Source organism: Hyla sarda, chromosome 5, assembly GCF_029499605.1.
Source record: "Hyla sarda isolate aHylSar1 chromosome 5, aHylSar1.hap1, whole genome shotgun sequence".
Classification (NCBI taxonomy): Eukaryota; Metazoa; Chordata; class Amphibia; order Anura; family Hylidae; genus Hyla; species Hyla sarda.
Genome location: NC_079193.1, coordinates 29,064,542 through 29,087,127, shown reverse-complemented (window position 1 = coordinate 29,087,127; position 22,586 = coordinate 29,064,542). Strand labels below are relative to the sequence as shown.

Genomic DNA, 22,586 nt, shown 5'->3' with positions numbered 1-22,586 from the left:
ATGTGTAAAAAAAAAAGCAAAATGTAGGGTAAGTGGAAAATGTAGGGAAACTAGTAAATACTGTGGAAAATAAATTGTAGGGAATTAAAACCCACAAAGAAACCTACACAACACTCTTAGAAAATAAGGGCCAATGTGTAACAGAAAAAAAACAATAGAATCTGAATCACTCTGAGTGAAAAAAAAAACAACCTACAAAATGGGTGTTGTTTTTGGGAAAAGGGGCGCGTTCCCTACATTTCATCCAAAATCACTCGTCTTTTCTGAAAACCACTCAAAAAATATTGTGAATTTTCTGGGAAGAAAACCCTACATTTTAAAACATGTATAAAGTTTCAGAAAGTAAAGTAAATTCTCTGGCTGTTTCCTCCTTTTGCCTGCCTTTTCAAGCGATTCTTGTAATTTTTTTTTTTTTTTTTGCGCAATTTAATTTTTAAACAACGTTTTAGCTTTATTTTCAACATGTTTTTTTCCCTATATTTATATATATATATATATATATATATATATATATATATATTTCCCTATATATTTAATACATCTATCTATATGTGTGTATATACATATGTGTGTGTGTATATAAATATACATACATATACAGCCATGGCCATAAATGTTGGCACCCCTGAAATTTTTCTAGTAAATGAAGTATTTCTCTCACAAAAGCATTGCAGTAACACAAGTTTTGCTATACCCATGTTTATTCCTCCAAAAAAGGGAGGAAAAAAAGCAAATTGGACATAATGTCACACCAAACTCCAAAAATGGTCTGGACAAAATTATTGGCACCCTTTAAATATTGTGGAAAAATAAGATTGTTTCAAGCATGTGATGCTCCTTTAAACTCACCTGGGGCAAGTAACAGGTGTGGGCAATATAAAAATCACGCATGAAAGCAGATAAAAAGGAGAGAAGTTCACTTAATCTTTGCATTGTGTGTCTGTGTGTGCCACACTAAGCATGGACAACAAAAAGCGGAAAAGAGAAATGTCTGAGGACTTGAGAACCAAAATTGTGGGGGAAAAAAATCAACAATCTCAAGGTTACAAGTCCATCTCCAGAGATCTAGATTTGCCTTTGTCCACAGTGCGCAACATTATCAAGAAGTTTGCAACCCCTGGCACTGTAGCTAATCTCCCTGGGCGTGGATGGAAGAGAAAAATAGATGAAAGGTGTCAACGCAGGATAGTCTGGATGGTGGATAAGCAGCCCCAAACAAGTTTCAAAGAAATTCAAGCTGTCCTGCAGGCTCTGGGAGCATCAGTGTCAGCGCAAACTATCCGTCGACATTTAAATGAAATGAAACGCTATTCCATGAGACCCAGGAGGACCCCACTGCTGACACAGACATAAAAAAGCAAAACTACATTTTGCCAAAATTAACTTGAGTAAACCAAAATCCTTCTGGGAAAACGTTTTGTGGACAGATGAGACCAAAATAGAGCTTTTTGGTAAAGCACATCATTCTACTGTTTACCGAAAACGGAATGAGGCCTACGAAGAAAAGAACACAGTACCTACAGTGAAATATGGTGGAGGGTCAATGATGTTTTGGGGTTGTTTTGCTGTCTCTGGCACTGGGGGCCTTGAATGTGTACAAGGCATCATGAAATCTGAGGATAACCAACAGATTTTGGGTCTCACTGTACAGCCCAGTGTTAGAAAGCTGTTTTTGCGTCCGAGAACTTGGGTCCTTCCAGCAGGATAATGACCCCAAACCTAAGTCAATAAGCCCCCAGAAATGGATGGCAACAAAGCGCTGGAGAGTTCTGAAGTGGCAGCAATGATTCCAGATCTAAATCCCATTGAACACTTGTGGAGAGATCCTTAAATTACTGTTGGGGAAAGGCGCCTTCCAATAAGAGAGACCTGGAGCAGTTTGCAAAGGAAGAGTGGTCCAACATTCCGGCTGAGAGGTGTAAGCTTATTGATGGTTATCGGAAGCGACTGATTTTAGTAATTTTGTTTTTCCAAAGGGTGTGCAACCAAATATTAAGTTAAGGGTGCCAATAATTTTGTCCAGACCATTTTTGGAGTTTGGTGACATTATGTCCAATTTGCTTTTTTTCCCCTCCATTTTTTGGTTTAGTTCCAATACACACAAGGGAATAAACATGTGTATAGCAAAACATGCGTTCCTGCAATCCTTTTCTGTGAGAAATACTTTATTTTCTAGAAAATTTCAGGGGTGCCAACTAGAGATGAGCAAACTAACAGTAAATTGGATTCGTCACAAACTTCTCGGCTCGGCGGTTGCTGACTTTACCTGCCTAAATTAGTTCAGCTTTCAGGTGCTCCTGTGGGCTGGAAAAGGTGGATACAGTCCTAGGAGACTCTTTCCTAGGACTGTTTCCACCTTTTCCAGCCCACCGGAGCACCTGAAAGCTGAACTAATTTATGCAGGCTAAAGTCAGCAACCGCATATATATATATATATATATATATATATATATATATATATATATATATGTTTTTGTGTATATTGTGAGAAAGTGAAATGCATGGTGGCTGATGGGCGATATGTGTCACCAAGGCTCCTGGCCTTGGTGAAGTAGGAGCCGGTATTTATTCAGTGTGTGTTCTGCGATGCAGACTGACTTTGGCCGTAGTATGGCTGGAAGGCCAATCCGGGATGGCTCTTACTGGTAATTGTCAAGTATAGGGTGGGGGCCATTCCCCACAATCCAGGCCGCCTTTTGTTGGCCTTAAAGGCAGCTTGCTTCATCAGCTGCGGGGGATTTGCATATTGGAGCTCACTCTGCCAGAATGGTGAGGTGGAATCTTCCCTGTGTTTGCTCCAAGTTTGGAAGCTGGTGAGCAGCCTGCCTGGAGGCCTGGAAAAGACTTGCTTACTGCTGTATGGCATGGACTCAGGTGTGAACGAACACCTAAGGAACGCAGGTGGACTTTGTTACTTTTTCTTTAAACTGCATCTAAGACTGTTTTTGCTGTTTGCCAAGTGTGAATCAAACACTGATCTTTTATTTGAAAAGTACTGTTTCCTTGCCTCTATACTGCAACCGCACCTATCTGCAAGAGCGAGTCATCACTATAGAGATATATATATATATATATATATATATATATAGAAAGATAGACTATTTTATTACATTTATTAATATCTAGAGATATTCCAAAGTGTATGTCTGTAGGCTGTATGTCTGTGTACTGCCTCACCTCAGTGCTCCAACCACCGCTCCTCCAGTTCGTGGTCACGAACTACTACTGTGGCCTATAGGACATAGCAGTAGGTCCCGAGACTGGAGGGGTGGTGGTTGGAGCACCGAAGATGACGTGCCGCTGGTAACTTATGATGCACACACGTCCTCGCTGCTCTGCTTCGCTCTGCTGTTTCTATGGGCGCACACATGGGATGTCAGTGATGTCCCTGTGTGCGCTACCTCCCGGCGCCCCTGCATTTTTAAAGTTAACGCGGGGCATCCTTGTGTCCTGAAAATATCTTTCGGGACACAGGGATGTCCTGAATGTGAAGGGGGGAATTAATCTCTGTCAGTACGCCCGGGGTATGGATAATCCATACCCCGGGCGTCCCTGCCGACTGCAGTACCTCCGACTTTTGAGAACATTTTACTTGGCTTAAAAGTTGTCTTATACGCCGGAAAATATGGTATATATATTCACATATTTTTCACAATTTTCACAATTTTCATAGCGACAGATTTATGCATGCACCAGATTTTAATGTGCGACAGTATTAACCCTGCAACAGATTTTACAGTTTTACAGAAGAACCCTGCGACAGAAATTACCGTGCGACAGATTTTTATTCCCTGCGACTAAAAAGATCGGGAAAAGTACGACTGATTAGTAAATACCAAGAGAAAAAAAGGAAAAGCAAAAATTTTACACAAACCGATACTCCACTCTTAGTAAATGAGTAAACATCCACAGTGCAGGGAGAAAAAGTATTTTAACCCTCTGTGGTAATGACTTCTCCAAGAGAAAGGGTGTACCTAACATAGTGGAAGACAATGCGTCTGGAGAGAATAAGCCCCGTTCTAAGTTGGTCCCATTCCTTTTCCTATTTGTATAAAAATATTGCAGATCTCCTACCCCCAGGAAACAGCATTGTTAGCAAATTAATGAAGGGGGATATTGACCAATGGGGCATGGAACGCAAAGGGTAATGTTCACCAGACCTTTATGTCCTAGGAGGCAAGCTCACCGGTATTTGCTACAGGGCCCCCTTTCTTTTATGGATGACACTGTCCAAAGCCAATATTTTAACTAAGAAGATTAGATTGGAAGTGTGTGGTTCACATGTGCTTTGCCCATTGAAGTAGAACTCCATTAAAATTAAGTTACATTTATATAGCTGCACATGATAAAGTTATATGACTTTGCAATGTGAAGTGTAATCTTTTTTGAGCACATACCCTGTTTCTCTCAGCTTTCTCTCCAGACAGGAAGTCCAGGAGATCTTATCACACTGATGACTACCGTCTACCTTAGACAACACCTCACACTCCCTTCTCTTCAGCTCAGAGAAATGACTGCTTCAGTGTGCTGTGTTTGAGTGTCTCTGATTGGCTGGAGGGCAGCATCCCCTCCCTGCTCACTCTCTCAGCAGGCCCTCCCTGCAGCTCACACAGGAAACAAGCCCAGTGTGTGTAGTGTTTTGCTCACTCAGCAGGATTGCCAAAACCTGTTTATGGGGGCTATATGAAACAAATCAGCTCGGATGCCATGTGGAGTCATGGTGAGTTTATATAGTACACAAAGCCTGGTTACTGACAAACCTTTTTGTGAATGGGTTAGCAGAAATCCATTGAAAACAATGGGAGGCTGCTGTAACAAATTTTCCACAGCGGAACTTCGGAGCGGAATACCTCTCGGGGAAAACAAAAAGTGTGAATGGGCCCATATTGAGATATTAATCACTATTGTCGGTACTCAAAGGGAGGAACAGTATGCCCCAGAGATTTATGGTTTTATTGTCATTCAAATAAACATGACACGTTGCTCAGATATGTCAAAAGTTTATGATGCATCGGGTCTCGCTCCTGAGAGCTGCTGTGAGCTCTCTGATGACACCTCTGTAAATTTTAGGAACTGTCCAGCGTACTGGCAAATCCCCCTAGCAAACCGCTCCTGCTCTGGACAGTTCCTGACATAGACAGATGTGTCAGCAGAGAGCACCGTGGTCGGACTAGAAAGGAAATTCAAAAAGAATAGAACTTCCTGTGGAGCATACAGCAGCTGAGAAGTACTGGAAGGATTGGGATTTTTTACTAGAGGTAATTTATAATTCTGAACTTTCTGGCACCAGTTGATTTAAAAGAAATTGTTTTCCAGTGGAGTACCCCTTTAAGCACAGGCAGGGACACAGTCTAGGAAGTGAAGGCGGGACTAGCACTCCTCAGACTGCAGCATGAAAACCTAAAGGAGGGGGTTACAGAACAGTCTGCAGTGATTGCATGAAGAAACCCAGCACAGCAGACTCAGGGAGGTAGTAAATGCATGGTTAGTGAGTTGCCTCTGACACGTCCCTTTTTGAGCAGTGGATGTTGGAATTAGTGAGTAACAGAACAGAGGGATTTGTGAGCCAAATACAGAAGATAGACAAATATAAAAGACATGTAACTCATCTGCATGACCTAGTAATATTAATTGGTTCCAGGACGACCATTGTATATTGAAACCATTGTATGTTGAGACCATAACTCTATGGAAATCTGGTAATTGGTTCTGAAGCCCCAAAAATGTCATCCGAAAATAGGAAAACGTGAGGATTAAAGAAAAATAAGTAGATAACTAATACAGATAAAGAAATCCTTACTTATAAAAGTAATAAAGATCTGCTGGGAGCTGTAATCACTGTCTATGTAGAGGACAGGAGCTTCTTCAGGGTCCTGTACAGTACACACAATGTCCTAAAAAAAAAATATCCCTGGCACAGAGAGAGAGTAGTACAGAACATGTAGTTCCTCCCTGTACTGTAGGGGGCGCTACCAGACAGGAATTCAGTGCATGCACTTCAGTAATACAGGGGTTTTACCAGTGAATGTCATTTCTGATTGGTCAGATCTTCCAGCCATTGACATGTTTCACAGATCTGGACTGACTGTACATTGTATGTTGAGTCTGGTTTCAAGTTACACTGGTTCAGAAAAGACCATTGTATGTTGAAACTAATGTATGTTGAGACAATCACTGTAGACAGGTACACATTAAAACTGCTCAGGATTCGGGGTAAAAAAAATTAACCTGTACTCGCTGGCTTTTCTTATATTGTCGGTCCTCCCTGTCAATGCTTTCTGTCCTTTTTTTTTGACACATTGCAAATGCCTGCTAAGCTAATCCCTGGCCACAACATTGACTTAGCCAGCGATTGGCCATAAAGGAAGTGCTGACAGTAAGTACCGCCACCTTCACAATGGCCCAGGTGGGAGGGATCAGTTACTTTCCCCAAACACTGAGCAGTTTTTGAATGTATACCTCTTTAAATAACAACGTACAATACAGAAACGACTCATCTGGAACAGCAAATGCCTTGAATGCTGACTAGACGGTCTGTCTGCCACCTCCCAGTAATACTTATTATAGCACCTCTTAACCAGAACAAAACTTTGCGGGACCCAAAAATAACTTCAATTTTCAGCGCATATGAAATATGCTAATGTATAAATAAAACTCATTTCAGTTTTACTTTACGGAGTTCTATATTTTTTATTTTTTTTTTCTTCTCCCGCTGTTTATTAAAATACCCGCTCATTCGACTCACAAGAAAATGGATTTAGATTAATGAAGTTCAGTCCAAATCGCCCCCCCTTCCCCCCCTACCCACCCGCCTTCCCCGACCATATAATTTTGCATATATATCATCTTCCAGGCAGGTCGTTCAGACTTTGTAACGATCTAACCTTATAAAATTACCGAGACCTTCTCTTCGTAATGACCTGCAGCGCTGGGTAGATACTGCTTAGCACAACATTTGCAAGTCATAGACTGTTTACCACCAACCTTATGTTCTTTCCCAAGTGCACCGTGAAGAAAAAAAAAGAAAGAAAGAAAGTTGGCTGCTCATTTACTTGTAGGGTTTTGTTTTCGGTAATGCTTTTTAGACTTCTGCTCCCTGATGCACTGGGAATATTAGCTGAGCATAGGCTGGAATATTTATTTATTTATTTATTTATTTATTCATTCATTTAGATATTTATTTATTTTATTTAGTTTGTTTACTTTTTTTTATGTATTTATTTACATGTATTTATTTTATTTACTTATTTATTTGTTTATTCACTTTATTAATTTAGTAATTAATTAATTTAATTTATTTTTAATGTAAGTATTTATTTTATTTATTTATTTTAGTTAATTATTTTATTATAGTTATGGAATATTTGGGTGCGACCGCTGGGACCACCCACAATCTCCTTCACAGCATCCCAGCTCTTTCCAGGAAGGGACTGTATAGACCCCCTGCTTTAAGGGTTCACCCACTTGCCCCCTCAATGTATCTCTATGAGAAAGCTGGACAGTGACAGTGTTCTATATCTCCGACTCTCTCCTAGAGATACATGGAGGGGTGTGTTGGCTGCTGTTTTGTGCGGGGGTCGACACACTCCCTTCTTGGGGAGAAGCGCGGTGCCATGCTGGAGATCCTGGGGGTCCCAGCAGTCGCACCTCCCGCAATCTAAAACTTATCCCCTATCCTGCCACACACTGCACTTTTAACTAAAATACTGCCACACACTGCACTACTAACTAAAATACTGCCACACACTGCACTACTAACTAAAATACTGCCACACACTGCACTACTAACTAAAATACTGCCACACACTGCACTACTAACTAAAATACTGCCACACACTGTGCCGCATGAATATAACACCTCCACACACTGTACCCCATTAACAGAGATGTAAATTGTAGCTTCTGGGCCATGATGCAAAATCTGCAACAGGGCCTCATGTGTCAATTATAATACTGGTCTCTTATGGGGCAGATGTGCTTTGGAGCCCCCTAAGACCCTAGGGCCCCGGTGCAACTGCTACCTCTGCACCCTCTATAGCTACGACCCTTCCAATGAATATAATACTGCCACACACTGTGTCCTCTGAATATTATACCCACACACATTTCACCCCTGAGCATAATACTACCACACACTGTGCCACAAAAATATAATATGTCCACACGCTGTGCCCAGGAATGGTACGATTTGCTTTTATAGCCAAACATCAGGCCTATAGCTGAAGGCAATTGCACACTTTTGGAGCCCCCTACAATGTCCGCAACTGAAGATCAGTGCGAGAGGAATACAATAAAGTTTTTACAGATTTTCTCAGTGCTTTATTTAGATTTTATCTGTCAAATGTTGTAAATTGTGGAGATTTCCTTTAAACCCGACAATGATTTCTTTTTCGTCTTTCAGTCCCCCTTGCCTCCATATGAGTCTCGAATCACGGCTGCCAAGTTACTTATAGAAGCTGAAGTCTTTGAGGTAGGATTGAATTATTACTTTCATTTGACATTTTTTTTTTCCTTGTTATTGGGACTACTATTAATGTTGGTGCTGAAGCGGTGAGTGGCGGGATTCAGGTGTCCCCTTTTTTGAGGGAGGAAGATGATATTTCATAATTACCCTGAACTTTTCAGCGTTTCTGAAATGTCAATTTGGATGATAGCACCTATAAAGCACAGCAAGTGTTTCATTATCTCTGTATGTCACATGGCCCCCGAGGAGGTGAGGATACGATGGAAGTGCGCTGAGCTCCCGCCGTTTCTATTCAGCCAACATATGACATTACATTTAAAAAAAAATATAAAAAATCCAGAAAAAGTTACTATTTAGCCTTTCAGTTTTGGAATTAATATTCAGCTAGATTTTCATCCCATCCATCATTTTGCAGCAAAATATAAGGGGTTCTAGGTAAACAAACCTTCAAAGAGAATTACAAATTGCATGTTTTATGGCTTTTTTTTCCTTCCATATCAAGTGATATGGCTAAGTAGAACTACGCGTTGCTTTGATGTTTGCTAATCCATGTAAATTTACTGAAAAAATGCAAAAACCTCCTCCTGATAAGTGGCCGGTATTTGGCGATGCACTTGTTGTGTCTGTTTTCATGGTCTGAATAGTAATATCCACCTTTGTCTTATCCCGGCTCTGTGTATTTTGCGGTGTTTTGTATGGTGCAGGTTGGAATAGCTCCTCTGTACACTCCAAAGACAAAAGCGTTTAATATTCATCTTTAAAGGGTCTTAAAGGTTAATTGTTCAGAAGAGAAAGTCTTGGTTTCTAGACGTCTTGTGGTGAAATGATGTTGATTGCGACATTTCGGGGCAGTTTAGACCATTGTTTATATTCATCTAATTTATTACGATGAAAGAACATTTCTTAGGAAGGGAGTGACCTGTGAATATAATCCTTGAGATGTTCACTTTATTCCTTGCATGGAAAGCAGGGTGACAACCAACATACCCGTACAGGACATTACCCCAAGAGTCCTGAATTGTCTATCTGCCTATTTATGCAGTGATGTTGGTAAATGCTTTGTTGTCTATGGAGATGGCGCATTTCTGAGTGGTCCTAGCGCCGTCTTGCTCTTGCGTTGTTTTCCAGGCAGACTTTCCTGCAAAATATTCCGCCATGTAAATGTAGCCTCACACATCGCCATACACAGTTGAAGCCGGAGCTGGTCATGACAATAAAATAGTCATGCAATGAGCCACCTTGGATTTGGCCAAAACCTTCAACTTCCTCAAACTTACTACAAAAGTCCATTGAAGAAAAACCTTAAGATTGCTACCTTAAAGGGGTACTCAGCTGCTCAGTGTTTGGAACAAACTATTCCGAACCCTGGAGCCGGCGCCGGGAGCTCATGATGTCATAGCCCCGCCCCTCATGACATCACAACACGCCCCCTCATAACGTAACGCCCTACCCCCTCAATGCAAGTCTATGGGAGGGGGCATGACAGCCATCACGCCCCCTCCCGTAGACTTGCACTGAGGGGGCGGGGCGTGACTTCATGATGGGGCAAGGCTATGACGTTACGAGCTGCTGGCGCTGGCTCCAGCGTTAGGAAAAGTTTGTTAGCGGTTATACAGCAATAATGGATCATGAATTAATGGCTCAAATAACTGATCACAATGGATCATAACGGACATTCTGTTAAAATAACGAACATTGGCCATCTGTTATGATCCATTATTTTATCCGTTATGATCTGTTATTGTCCATACATTTTAACCCCTTTTTGACTTCTGGTTGAGAGGCTTTACGGAGCATGCTCAGTAGCAATAATGGATCATAAAAGAATATTAAAATAACTGACAATAACGGATGTAATTTGAGAACATCCGTCACCCATAAACCTCAATGTTGAAATTTTTGCATCTGTTATTCCACCGTTATTTTTGACGTGACAAAAATGAGTGCATGCAACATTATTTACCCCCCCCCCCCCCCCCCTTCAAAATAACAGACATTAGTCATAACGGGCTATAACTGATGATGGACGGTCAAAAAATCCCATTGAAATTCATGGAATCCTTTGACAGCCATTTTATGGATTTTGTAACTGAAGATCATGACAGAAGATTTTGCAGGAACATGACGGTAGTGTGAAAGGGGCCAAATGTTAGAGACAACAGCTGTTTTGTACCCCATACAAAACAGCTGTCGCCTCATCAATGTTACTGCTGTCCATGTTCCCCTTCACTTTACCTATGTGCACCGGATCTTTATTAAAGAAGTTTGTTTATCATAAAAGATTTGCCACTCTTATGAATACTTCTGTCTGGCTTAGGCCAAAGTGGATCTACATTTCATTACTTGAGTGCTATCCGTCTCCTTGTACCTGTTGCTGTACCAAATCTCTGTCTCTCTTTTATATCATGTAACATAAAAGGCTGGCACAGGTAAGGAGTGCTGGGTCCTGGGTGTATGTGTTGGTGCCATTCATTTAGTGCTCTAAAGCAGAACTGCCTAACTTGCAAAGGGGTCTTGAAGGGTTGTCTTTCATGGATTACTCCTTTACATATGCCCTCACTCCTGACCCAGATGTATTACATGCATTTGAATTGCCAGCAAATTTACCCTCCAATAGGAACTGCTCAAAGCTTCTGAAGCCAAACCTGCTACAGTCAAGTAATGGATTTGATGAGACGACCCCTTTTAGTCAATAGTAAACCACAGGTTGTAGGAACAACAAAACCACCAACTTTACCTTACAGGAGGCTACTTACCACAAGACTATGGGTCTTTTGAGGGACCCAAATACTGAGGCAATTAAAAAAATACAAATAAAAGGCCTGCCCATGAGGTCCAGTAATTAAAGGAGTACTCCGCCCCTAGACATCTTATCTCCTATCCAAAGGGGAAAATATGTCTGATTGCGGGGGGTCCCATCGCTGGGGACTCCTGTGATCTTGCCTGCAGCACTCTGTGCCCGGATGACTGGCGATGCTTGGCGGAGGCTCGTGATGTCACGTCCACGCCCCCTCAATGCAAGTCTATGGGAGGGGGCGTGACGGACGAGTCTCTGGCGCTGCAGGCGACGCTCTAAACGAATGCCGGGTGCAGCAGCGAGTTCACGGGGGTCCTGCAGCGTGGGATAAGATGTCTAGGGGCGGAATACCCCTTTAAGAATCCCATCTAAAGCTTGGAGGTAAACTGTTCACTTCCTGCTAGGTTGATTAGTTTCTAAAATAGCTCATAAGTCTTTGGTGATAATAGACTTGTAGGTCCAGTCTACTCTGGTGTCCAACACTGGCAAAAAGCTGTTCTTCATGGTTGTAGATGGTTTAGGTGCCATTGCCTTAGTCATTGCTTGCAGCACATTAGAAGAACAACTTTCTGTTGGTTCCTTATAGTAGTAGTACATATACAGGCAATCCTTCCGTACGCTAGATTAGTTTCCACTTCATGCCCAAAGTTGACTGCACCGCAACGGTTGAGGTCATAGGCCCAAGCAGCCGAATGATTACTATATAATTGTTTTTGCTGTTCTAAATCATGTTTTGCTTTTGGCCTTGCTCCTGTGCTTCGTATTATTTCTCCAGATTGTCATAGGCATCTATTTAATGTAGCTGAGTTGAAAGGCACGTCATTTGGCCATTAATAACTATGAAACGGCAGATTTAAGTATAGCATTAAAGTAATTAGATCATGTCCCCGTAGACAGGAGATGTTGGAAGCGTTCGGCATCTTCTGGGACAGCTCCGTTCATTGCTGTCACACATCAGTTTTTGTGCAGCAAATCTCACAGCAGGGATGCGGCTGAGGCCTTGTATGGCTTACTTTATCCTTATTAACCGCAAGTGGCGGTTTTATAGTTAGTAATTTTTTTCATCCCTGTTTTCATTACAGAAGAGGTTTTGCGCAGAAAAGATTTATCAAATAGGACAGAGGTGTATAGGAACAATGTATGGGGATTCTCATTCCTGTGGATACAGTTTTGCATTTGCGCTACAACATAATTGGTTTTATCATTAGGTGTGACTGGGGGTACACAGAGGGTGCTGGCACCCAGACATTGGAACTGAAGGAGACCTAAATGGTATCTGTTGCCCACATAAAGTGACTATTACTCTATAGAACGCTTTATAGTTTGGAATCCTGTTACTAATTTTGTATTGGAATTCATTTTCAAAATGCAGTTTGGCCTTTTGCCATGGGTCCCACTTTCCATGGGCACCCTCCAGGAGTTTATTTTGCCAGGGCACATTGTGGCAGCCAGGCTTTCCCCAGCAGGGTAAATGTAGTATTACATGGTAGCCATTTAGGTGATTTGCCATCAGTGTAATACAAAAATGTCTTGAGCTCTCCAGAATGGAAAGCCTTCTCCGTAACCTCTTTCTGGCACATAGAGGGGGACCCATATAGACTGGTGTTAGATATGGGGTATATTGATGATTAAAATGTATGTTATATATACAAAGAATATAACATACATTTTTGACTCATCAGGGTCTGACCATTGGGACTGCCCTGATCACTACCCTATTCCCCATTGTACTCTTTGGAGCTGGAAAGAAATGGGAAGAGAGAATCAGAGATTGGTCATGTGGACACTCAGTTTTCTGGGAGATCATAAGCAGCCAAGCTGCTGTACAGAACACAGGACCATTAATTGGAAATTGGACCCTATTCTTTAAAATGTTTTGTGTACCCCTTAGATATGCCATCAGGTAGTCCATTGAGTAGTTGACTTGGTGAATATGAGTGTATGTGAGGCTGAGATTATGCCCCCTAAACCTGACCTCCCTTTTTTGAATTAAAGTTCATGCCCACTTTACTATTTAGGGGATGCGCAGATGATAAAAATCTGTGTTTTTAAACTGAGCACAGGCTATGCCTCCTAAGAATATGTCCACACGTGTGTGTGTGTGTGTATATATATTATGCTGCAGATTTCCTGCTGCAGGTGTTATCATTGCAGAATTGCATGTTTAGTAGCTGTGAACAATACCGTAAAGAGTCTGAATAGGTTTAAAAAAAAGTTACTCCCCCCACCTGCTATGCCAACACAAACTGGGTGCCCATAACTCACTGGTGCCCTTCTGAAAACACAACCTAGGTAGCCAATCCCCGGCTAAGTTGGGTCACCACTGCCGCCATTTATTGGCTGAGCTGGCATTTCCTTCCACAGAAAGAATGTTCTATGAGAATTGCAAAGAGGCCCTGCCAGATTTATCACATACAAACCATTCATCATGACCTTATACATTGTGCATCATAACAGTAAGTAAAATCAGTAACATTACTTTATTATGCCATTTAAAATGCTCAGGAGAGTCGTAAAGTGATTCTTAGATCACCGTAAATCATCTTGGCTTTCTTAAGGATTACAAAGTAATGAACATGAAGGAATTATATTCTATTACGCTCCAGCATTATCTCGCGTGAAATAAGATGCCATATTTTATGGCCGTAAACTGGCAGCAGGAAAGCGGCATTTCCCCAGATTTAATTGATTTCCTTTTTTTCTTTTTCTTTATATTACCGATAAGATTTATACGTGGCTGCGGTTTATTATGTCGCGGCGATGATTCATTTATTGTATATTCTATACCTTAGTCAATCACTTCCTATGCTTTACTGTTTTGTCTGGAGAGCTGGATATAAGTGACACTAAACATGGCTGAGAAGCGGATGGAAAGGTCACGAAGTACGCCGTTTGATTCCAGGATGCGATCTTGACGGAGATTTAACATAAAAACTGCGGTGAAGGTGTTAACACGGCAGCTTTACCTCCAATCTGCATTTCTTTTCATATGTATCACTGTGAGAATTTACAGGAGGAAAAAAAATCCTGCCGAACATGAATGGTAATGAAGGCGTCTAATCCCGATCTTTCATTTCTTCCATCCTGTGCACATGTACTTTTAGATATGGATCCAAGAGACGTCTCCGCGTAACAAGCCCATTGATCTGCTGCCCACTCTGTAATTCAGATTCTCGTCTTCTGAGCTCGGAATTATCAATAACAAGGGATCACCAGTGACTTTAAGTGGGCAATTTTTTTTTGTAAATCTTTTTAGCAGTTTAAATGTTTGTGTTTTCTGAATTTATTTCTCTGCTTACCAGGTTTATATGAAATTTTAACAAAGGCTTGGAATGTTTGGGGCCTTCATACCCAGAGAAAAAGTTTACGCTTTGTAATAATGCTGCATTCTAAAGGTTAGGTCTTATTTTCAAGTCTTTTACTCCAAAATGTTCTGTTTCTTTGGACCGTATTAACTCATTTTTCCAGCACTAGTTACATACTATACAAACAGTTTATAGTATAGTTAGTACGTTTAAAAATAAATAAAAAAATATATATATGTACGTCTATCAAGTTCTATCAAGGAGAGGAGGAGAAAGAGAGTATGTATGGGTGGATGAAGGGAGGGGAGAAGATGGGTGAAGGGGAGGGGTATGGGTGGGTGAAGGGGAGGGGTATGGGTGGGTGAAGGGGAGGGGTATGGGTGGGTGAAGGGGAGGGGTATGGGTGAGTGAAGGGGAGGGGTATGGGTGGGTGAAGGGAAGGGGTATGGGTGGGTGAAGGGAAGGGGTATGGGTGGGTGAAGGGGAGGGGTATGGGTGGATGAAGGGGAGGTGTATGGGTGGATGAAGGGGAGGGGTATGGGTGGATGAAGGGAAGGGGTATGGGTGGATGAAGGGAAGGGGTATGGATGATTGAAGGGTATGGGTATGGTTTGATGAAGGGAAGGGGTATGAATGGAAGAAAGTGAATGTGATACTGTATTTAGACATACACATTACATTTTTGTTCCAAGAATGTATCTAAGCCTATTTGGAAGCCCTTAACCGTTTTTGCTGTGACCAGTACCTGAGGTAGACTTTTCCATAAATTCACAGTTCTTATGGTAAGGAAGGGTTGTCATCTCAGCAAAGACTAAACCTTTTTTTCTCCAGGTGAAGAGAGTGCCCTCTTGTCACTTGAGGGAGTATCCCCTGGAATAGCTTTTTTCACAATTTTTTTGTATGGTACATTAATTTACTTAATTAAGTTGATGATATCCCCCCCCCCCCTCAAAGTTCTTAAAAGTTACTAAAGAACCCCCCCCCCCCCCAAAAAAAAATGCCCTAGCTCCATGTGTCAGGTTAGTGGTCCCAGTTGTATTCTTTCTAGTGGGACCTTTAGGGAAAACTGCACTAGGAAAGTATAAGGTCCCAATACTGCATTAAATTATTTGTGCCCTATGACGTACAGTTATGTCATGTGGAATATGTTAACACAAAATTACGTAATTTTGCATTTACTGGTCTTTGAAGCGAGTGTAGGAGCTGCGTTCTCTTCACAAATGGTGAGAAATTGCTGCTAAAGGCAGCCAGGACTCACCTTTAATGCCGGACAGCAGCATTAACCCTGTAGATCACACAATCAAAGTTGAAGTTGATATAATTTGTAGGGTAAATAGACAGAAAAGTCTGATGTTTCTCTCTCTCTCTCTTTTTTTTTTTTTTTTTAATTCTCCCACTTCTGTTTTGGAAAACTGCTGGTCACTATTGAAAGCCGTTGACTGATTTTTGACACACATACCCTAACCAACTTAACTTTTGCTTCTGTGTTAAAATGTCCTTTGCTACACTGCATTTTGGGGAGTCCCTGTCTGTGTTCTAATAAAGATTGTTGTGCGTTGGCTGGTGGAAAGCATGTATACTTTTTCAGAATGTAAACCTCCAGCTATTGAGCCACCAGGGAATGCTGAAAGATTGCACTTGTGTAACGTGATTCTGTAACTCAGCATCAGCAAGTACGTAGGAAGCTACTCAATATTTCATGTGGCCTATATCTGGATGTAAACCGTAAAATTATAGAAAGCTTTAAACTAACTTTGAAATATTGCACTTTTTCCTAAGTAATAACTAACGGTGCTAACCAATGGTCAGATGACTGCAGTCAGCAAAGACATTGCAGATGTTGGTTCCTATACAATACCTGGGCATCGATGTTGACTTTATTGGTTAGCCAGATTGGATCAGAGTGGCATGAAAATACGATGATAAAAAGTAGTTGGTAAGTAACTCATCCTGAAGAACTTAAATGTGAATAATTCATGGAGATAATCAGAAATGCGACACTTAATGGGCTTCGTTCCATGTGGATTACAAAAAAGGTTATTCTTGCAGGGGGGCCTCAGCAGAGACAAGATAATGAGTGCAAATTTATAGGAAAACAAGGACAACTTTTTTTTTTGCTCAGGAGGACATAAGAAGGCATTAAAAATCCAATAATCAGCCAGTATTAGGGCCCAGGGAATGGTAAACCCCCTGGAGGTCGGGGCTGTGTTTAGTGACGGGGCTGAGTTTGTCTTTGATTTATGACTAATTAACAATCAATCAATGTATAGCGGTAACTGAGGTGTCAATCTACAATGATTAATAGTAATAGTTTGTGACACTTACAAGATAATTTCAGAATTATTACGGCTATCATCAGTACCAACAAAAACTTCAAAATACAATATTCTGTCTGGCATGAAATTACGTGACCTTTTCAGTGCCATTGGCCAATGAAAAAGTCTAATTAAAGAAAGGGGCGCCATATATGGTCAACAATTGCTTTGTTTTGGTGACAATTGTTGAGGACGGGTTTATCTTGGTTTATCTTCTTTTGAGTGCTGTGATTCTATGATGGTCCCTATAGCCCTACCACCTATCTGCTTCTTGTTTGTTTTCATAACCGTTGTACTTTGCTAGGTTACTCACTGTATTGGGTTTTCTCCAACCTGTTGCTTCCATCTGTTGCATAACTATACATTTCATCTTGCTCTGGCAGGTGAAGGCATGGCTTATTCTCTATGTGGAAACGGTATCCCATAGCTGCTCTCAAAATGAACTCATAATGGTACCAGGTTTTGTGATCCAAGAACTTACTGGTGTTTTTCCACCACAACCTTGTTTAGATGTCTTGGAATTTCTCAGTTCTCCACCTTCTTCTTAGCTAACAATGCGTTTTTATGGAGTCCTGCATAAATGCTTACTAGCATATGTAAAAGAGACTAACCAACACTGGGTGCCCTTTCTCCAAGGGCCTTATAGTAGTGGCATGGACTGCTTCTATGGGATCACTCACTTTTTATGCAAGTTCTCAATGGGAAATTCTAGTACTTTTTAGATAGGCAGTCAATAAAGAATTGGTGGGATTCCCAATTCTTGGTGCAAACAATCATCTTGATGGAGGGGGCTACGGCACTTGTGCAAGCCAGAGACCTCTTTATGACTTACAAGGCAAAGCTCTGAAGATTTAGCAGCCTTTAAGCAATGAAGAGGCCTCAGCACTTGCGCATGCACCGCAGCCAGGGTATCGGGGCTCATACCCTCATTTATCTGGCATCAATGGCCTGTTCTAACCATTGACGGTCAGTAATAATATTGTCCTAGAAAACCTCAGAAGTGGAGGCCATCTGTAAATTCCACAGAGCAAAACAGTCTCCCCCTACTATAATTGACGTCCAGCTGACAGCATTGATAACCTGTTGCTTTGTTTCTTCCATATCACATGACCCTTAGGCTATTACGCTGCATTTGTAGTGCCAGTTGCTGCAGGGTTTCTCTCCAGCTGCCAAAACCCTCTACGCCGACTTTGCCTGAAGGAAAATCTATTCTATTTTTCCATCCTGCAGATTATTGTCCAGTACACATTAATCTCTAATGTCTGTTTCTCCGCATTGAGGAATTTATTAAGTCAGTTTTTTGGCAGCGCAACGCCAGTTTGTTTGCCAATAATACCGGCCGTGCATATCGATAATTAATTTAATAACTCAACATTTCTCCTACTGAATCGGTGCCGAACCCTTCAATTACGCATTCAACATGTTCATTGTTCTCAGTCAGTCGCTATTTTGGTTTGTTTAATTAGTCGTGTTTTTTTTCTTCTGGTTGTCATAGCAACACATACAGCTTCTTCCTCTATTCTGTAGTATTACAAATTGACTTTTTAATTGTATGTGTTTATATGTATTATACTTTACTGGTATAGCTTAATTTACCTTTCTCTTAGATGGCGATTAGCATTACTGATCGGTTGTAGGTTTTAATGTATGCATGTGCATTATTGGGAGATTAACGTGGCACAATCTGAGCCGGAAAAGGATTTGTGACTTTCTGAGATTGATTCCAGCGGAGACTCCCCCACCTTGGTTTGTCGAAAGGAGCATTTCTAATAGACACTAATGTCCATCATTGGGTCATGTATTTATTTACATCTGGTAATTTATATAGAAGGTAATAGATTTTGGCCATTGCAGACACAGCCCATATGTGTTTGGTAAAACTACAGAAGGTATGTAGTACTTTTTGGAGCCTTTATTTCTGTGATTGGGGGGGGGGGGGCAGTGGCTGCGATTGAAAATAGTTCTATTCTAAATTATAATTTTTTGGTTCTAAAAGGAATATCTTTTGTTTAATTTCCATCTCAAACATTAGATATACATTTGTAGACCATAATACCTGTTTGTTTGATAGTTAGTTTTTATCATTTTAACCCCTAGAGGACACATTACATGACATAAAATGTGCATACATCAAAGGGATATTCCAAAGAAAATGATCCGGGAATCTTCGGCGCAATCCATGAGAGTTGAATCACATTACGCAATATTTTAAAACAAAAGTTTCATTTATTTATGGTGCCAAACAAACAGACGCGTTTCGAGATTGGAGCCGTCTCTTTCTCAATGTTAAAATGGCATATCAATGAGAAAGAGACAGCTCCAGTCTCGAAATGTGTCTGTTCGTTTGGCACCATAAATAAATGAAACTTTTGTTTTAAAATATCGCGTAATGTGATTCAACTCTCACGGATTGCGCCGAAGATTCCCTGATCATTTTCTTTGCAATATCCCTTTGATGTATCTCAGTTTGGCAGAAGGTACCCGACTGCTGAAAATCTGGGCGGCTGCACTGTGATCTTATGCTATTACTGGTGGTTGTGTCTGCCACACAACCACGGAATGTGAGCAGTTTTGCTCCTATCTCCTAATATTGCTTGAAGTTTTATACTATTCCATGAGAAGCTCTGCTGTTTATTTTTAGATACATACTTCATAAATGTACGTACGGCATGGTGCTCGGGTACGGCAAGCACAAGAGCTGCGGTCGCTAAAAATGAGCCCTTATACAGCCTCATGGAAGGGAATAGAGAGAGAGTTATAGGGGTCAGAATAGCGCAATTTTAGGCATACTTGTTTTCTTACAAAACGTAAGACTTTTTTTCAACTAGTACTGCAACAGACAAGCATATAAAAATGAGTATCATTTTAATCATAATATTTGTAATAAAATTATGACTAATCGTAATAAAATTATGACTTACAAGTTTTTTTCTATATTTTTTGATAAATTCTTTTGAACACTAGGCTTTCGATTGTGTTTAAGTAAACATTTATATCTTATTTATTTAATCTGACCAGTCCAGTTTCCAGGCCATCGTTCTTTTACGTCCACAAACCCTCTTTGGAAATGATTCTGATAATGCCTTATGTTGTCAGATGACATTGCATTGTGGACTGGGAGCGATGGTACTACTGGGGTTACATAGCATTACCTAAGGACTTGGGTCATCATGATTATTTTTAAAGCAAGAGAATAGAGCTGAGCTTGTCAGGAGAGTGCATTAAAAAAGTTACTCAGCTTATTGAAACAAGTATTACTAAGAAATGTCTGGATATTAATATTTTTGTTATAGAACCTGAAACAAAACTCATGGGGAAAACTGAGGGAACACTCATGAAATTTAGATTAAAGGTATCTAAAATAAAGTTAGTCAGAGAACCTGTTCATTGCATCTCAATGGACATTGAAAACTATGGATGGATAAAAAAAAAATAAAAAATTCTGCTAATGGCCATGGATTTCTATTGTAGTCAATTGTTCTGAGCTACAATACTGGACAAAACCTGTAGATGAGTTCTGTTTTTTGGAAGAAAATTAATAATAATCTCTATATAGAGCCAACATATTTTTGTCTATAAATGTATAGACAAAATTAGATATTACAGATATTTAAACTTATAAACATTTCTTAAAAAATAACAATACAGTATGGACAGCTCCCGGTGCCCACTGCTTACATTTTCCAATGATGCTATATCCCCGCAGTAGGTGCCTACTAAGCCAATCACTGCCTACATCAGTTACCCATTTGAACCAATGACTGGCTAAATGAATATTATCTATGGAGAAGATGCATCACTGTAAGAAGGTAGCATTGGGATCTATCTGATTGGGAGCTGCAGGGGGATTGGGGAAGGGTAGTATGATTTGTTTTTCATTTTTAGTGCACCTCAAGTGTCTTTTAAAACAATTTTATGATCTCCGAATACCCCATTTAAGTAACCTTAAAGGAGAAGTATCATGCAAAAAAACTTAACCCCTATCCAAAGGATAGGGGATAAGTATTAGATCGCAGTGGGTCTGACTGCTGGGACCCCCCCTCGATCTCCCCCACGATACCCTGGCTCTCCCAGGAACAGAGCATGTCGACCCCCTCACGAAGCGCCTGCCGACACGCCCCTCCATGTATCTCTACGGGAGAGCCGGAGATAGCCGAACTGCTCTCCCATAGAGATACTTAGAGGGTGCGTTTTGGCTGCTGCTTAGTGCTGGGGGTCGACACGCCCCCTTTCAGGGGAGAGCCTGGGTACCATGCAAGAGATCACGGGAGGGTCCTACCAGTCAGACCCCCTGCGATCATAAACTTATTCCCTATCCTTTGGATAGGGGATAAGCTTTTTTGCATTATATATCTCCTTTAACTTTCCAGAAGCATATGCCAGAAATAGCATCCACTTAATGGCATTTGTCATTATCACACCACAGAAGACGAGGCTTTTTATGTTTAACGCCATCATCTCTGCTGCTCGCACATTAAAATTTATCACGTCCAGGTAGTTTTTATGGCTTGTTAGCCTTTTAAGTATTTGCGAGCTCCACTATTGGTAAAGACAAGTTCTGCCACACTGTCAAAGCTTAAATTCACCGGAAAAATTGTATTTATGCCTTTCTGTAGGATTCTAGTTATATCCGCCATCAATTGATGGGCTTCTTCGCCGTGGTTACTTAATTGCTGGATTGTCGTGTATGCCCGGTTTTATCTGAATTAATAAATTAGGTAAAAACCTCTGGGAATTAGTTCAGTAGGAACGTAGACGCTTGTCTTGCATAATCATGTGCCGTAACGCAGGGGTCTTCAACTGTGGCCTTCTAGATGTTGCAAAACATCAACTCCCAGCATGCCCGGACAGCCAACGACTGTCCGGGCATGCTGGGAGTTGAAGTTTTGCAAGATTGGGTGGGCCACAGTTTGAGAGCACTGCTTTAACAGAAAACAATGGCCTGAAAGAAAGACAACCAGTAGCGTTGTTGTCTTAAGTGCGGAGCAGAAGATGATCACCAAAGCCCCTCTTTTTAAGAGGCATCTGGCCTGTTCACCAGCACAACTCCAGATTGAAGTACCACTGAAGAGCAGATATAGCTTTCCATGTTTCAGGTATTGAAAATATACGTGTATTATCTTTTATTGTGTTGACACATGCTTTAGTTACACCATTTTTGTTTTTCTCTAACTTACAGTGAATCAGGAGGATATATCGGGCTTAAAGAGTGCCTGTCATGATCTTGTTAAATTTTATAATCCTCCCAGTTTACTTCCCCTATCATGATAAACCACCCCCTGCCTTTATTTTTAGTTTCCTACCTTGATATTGCTCTGTAATTTCTCCTCAGTCTCAGTCAGATGCACAGACTGGGAAGGGGCATTTCCCAGCAGGCGTGACATCATCTGAAGCCATACAAGGGAGAACTTCCTTCCTCACTCTGCTACACACAGCCCAGAGCAGTTCAGTGTTAGATGAGCTATGATTGGCTAAGGCTGCACCCCCCCCCCCCCCCCCCCCGCTCAGCACTCTAGACTGCATTTCCTGATTTAGGACTTCTGCCAGGCCAGCAGGAGTCCAAAGTCTGTGCATGAGATAGGGGGAAATGTGCTCTAGACAGGTAGGGAGACACCTAGTGGCAGCTTTTCTAAACACAAATAAAACATAGAAAATTTCATCTTTTTTAAACAAAGTACATTAGAAAGATTTTTTATTTACTAGAA

General features: G+C 41.0%; 1 protein-coding gene across 1 annotated transcript in view; it reads left to right on the top strand.

Annotated features, from left to right (window-relative positions):
* LOC130272994 (uncharacterized) overlaps positions 1 to 22,586 on the top strand; it is a 443,176-nt gene that overhangs the window by 105,892 nt on the left and 314,698 nt on the right. The window contains exon 8 of the mRNA XM_056519091.1: positions 8,402 to 8,470. Coding sequence (XP_056375066.1) covers positions 8,402 to 8,470 — 69 coding nt within the window. The remainder of the gene's footprint in view (positions 1 to 8,401; positions 8,471 to 22,586) is intronic.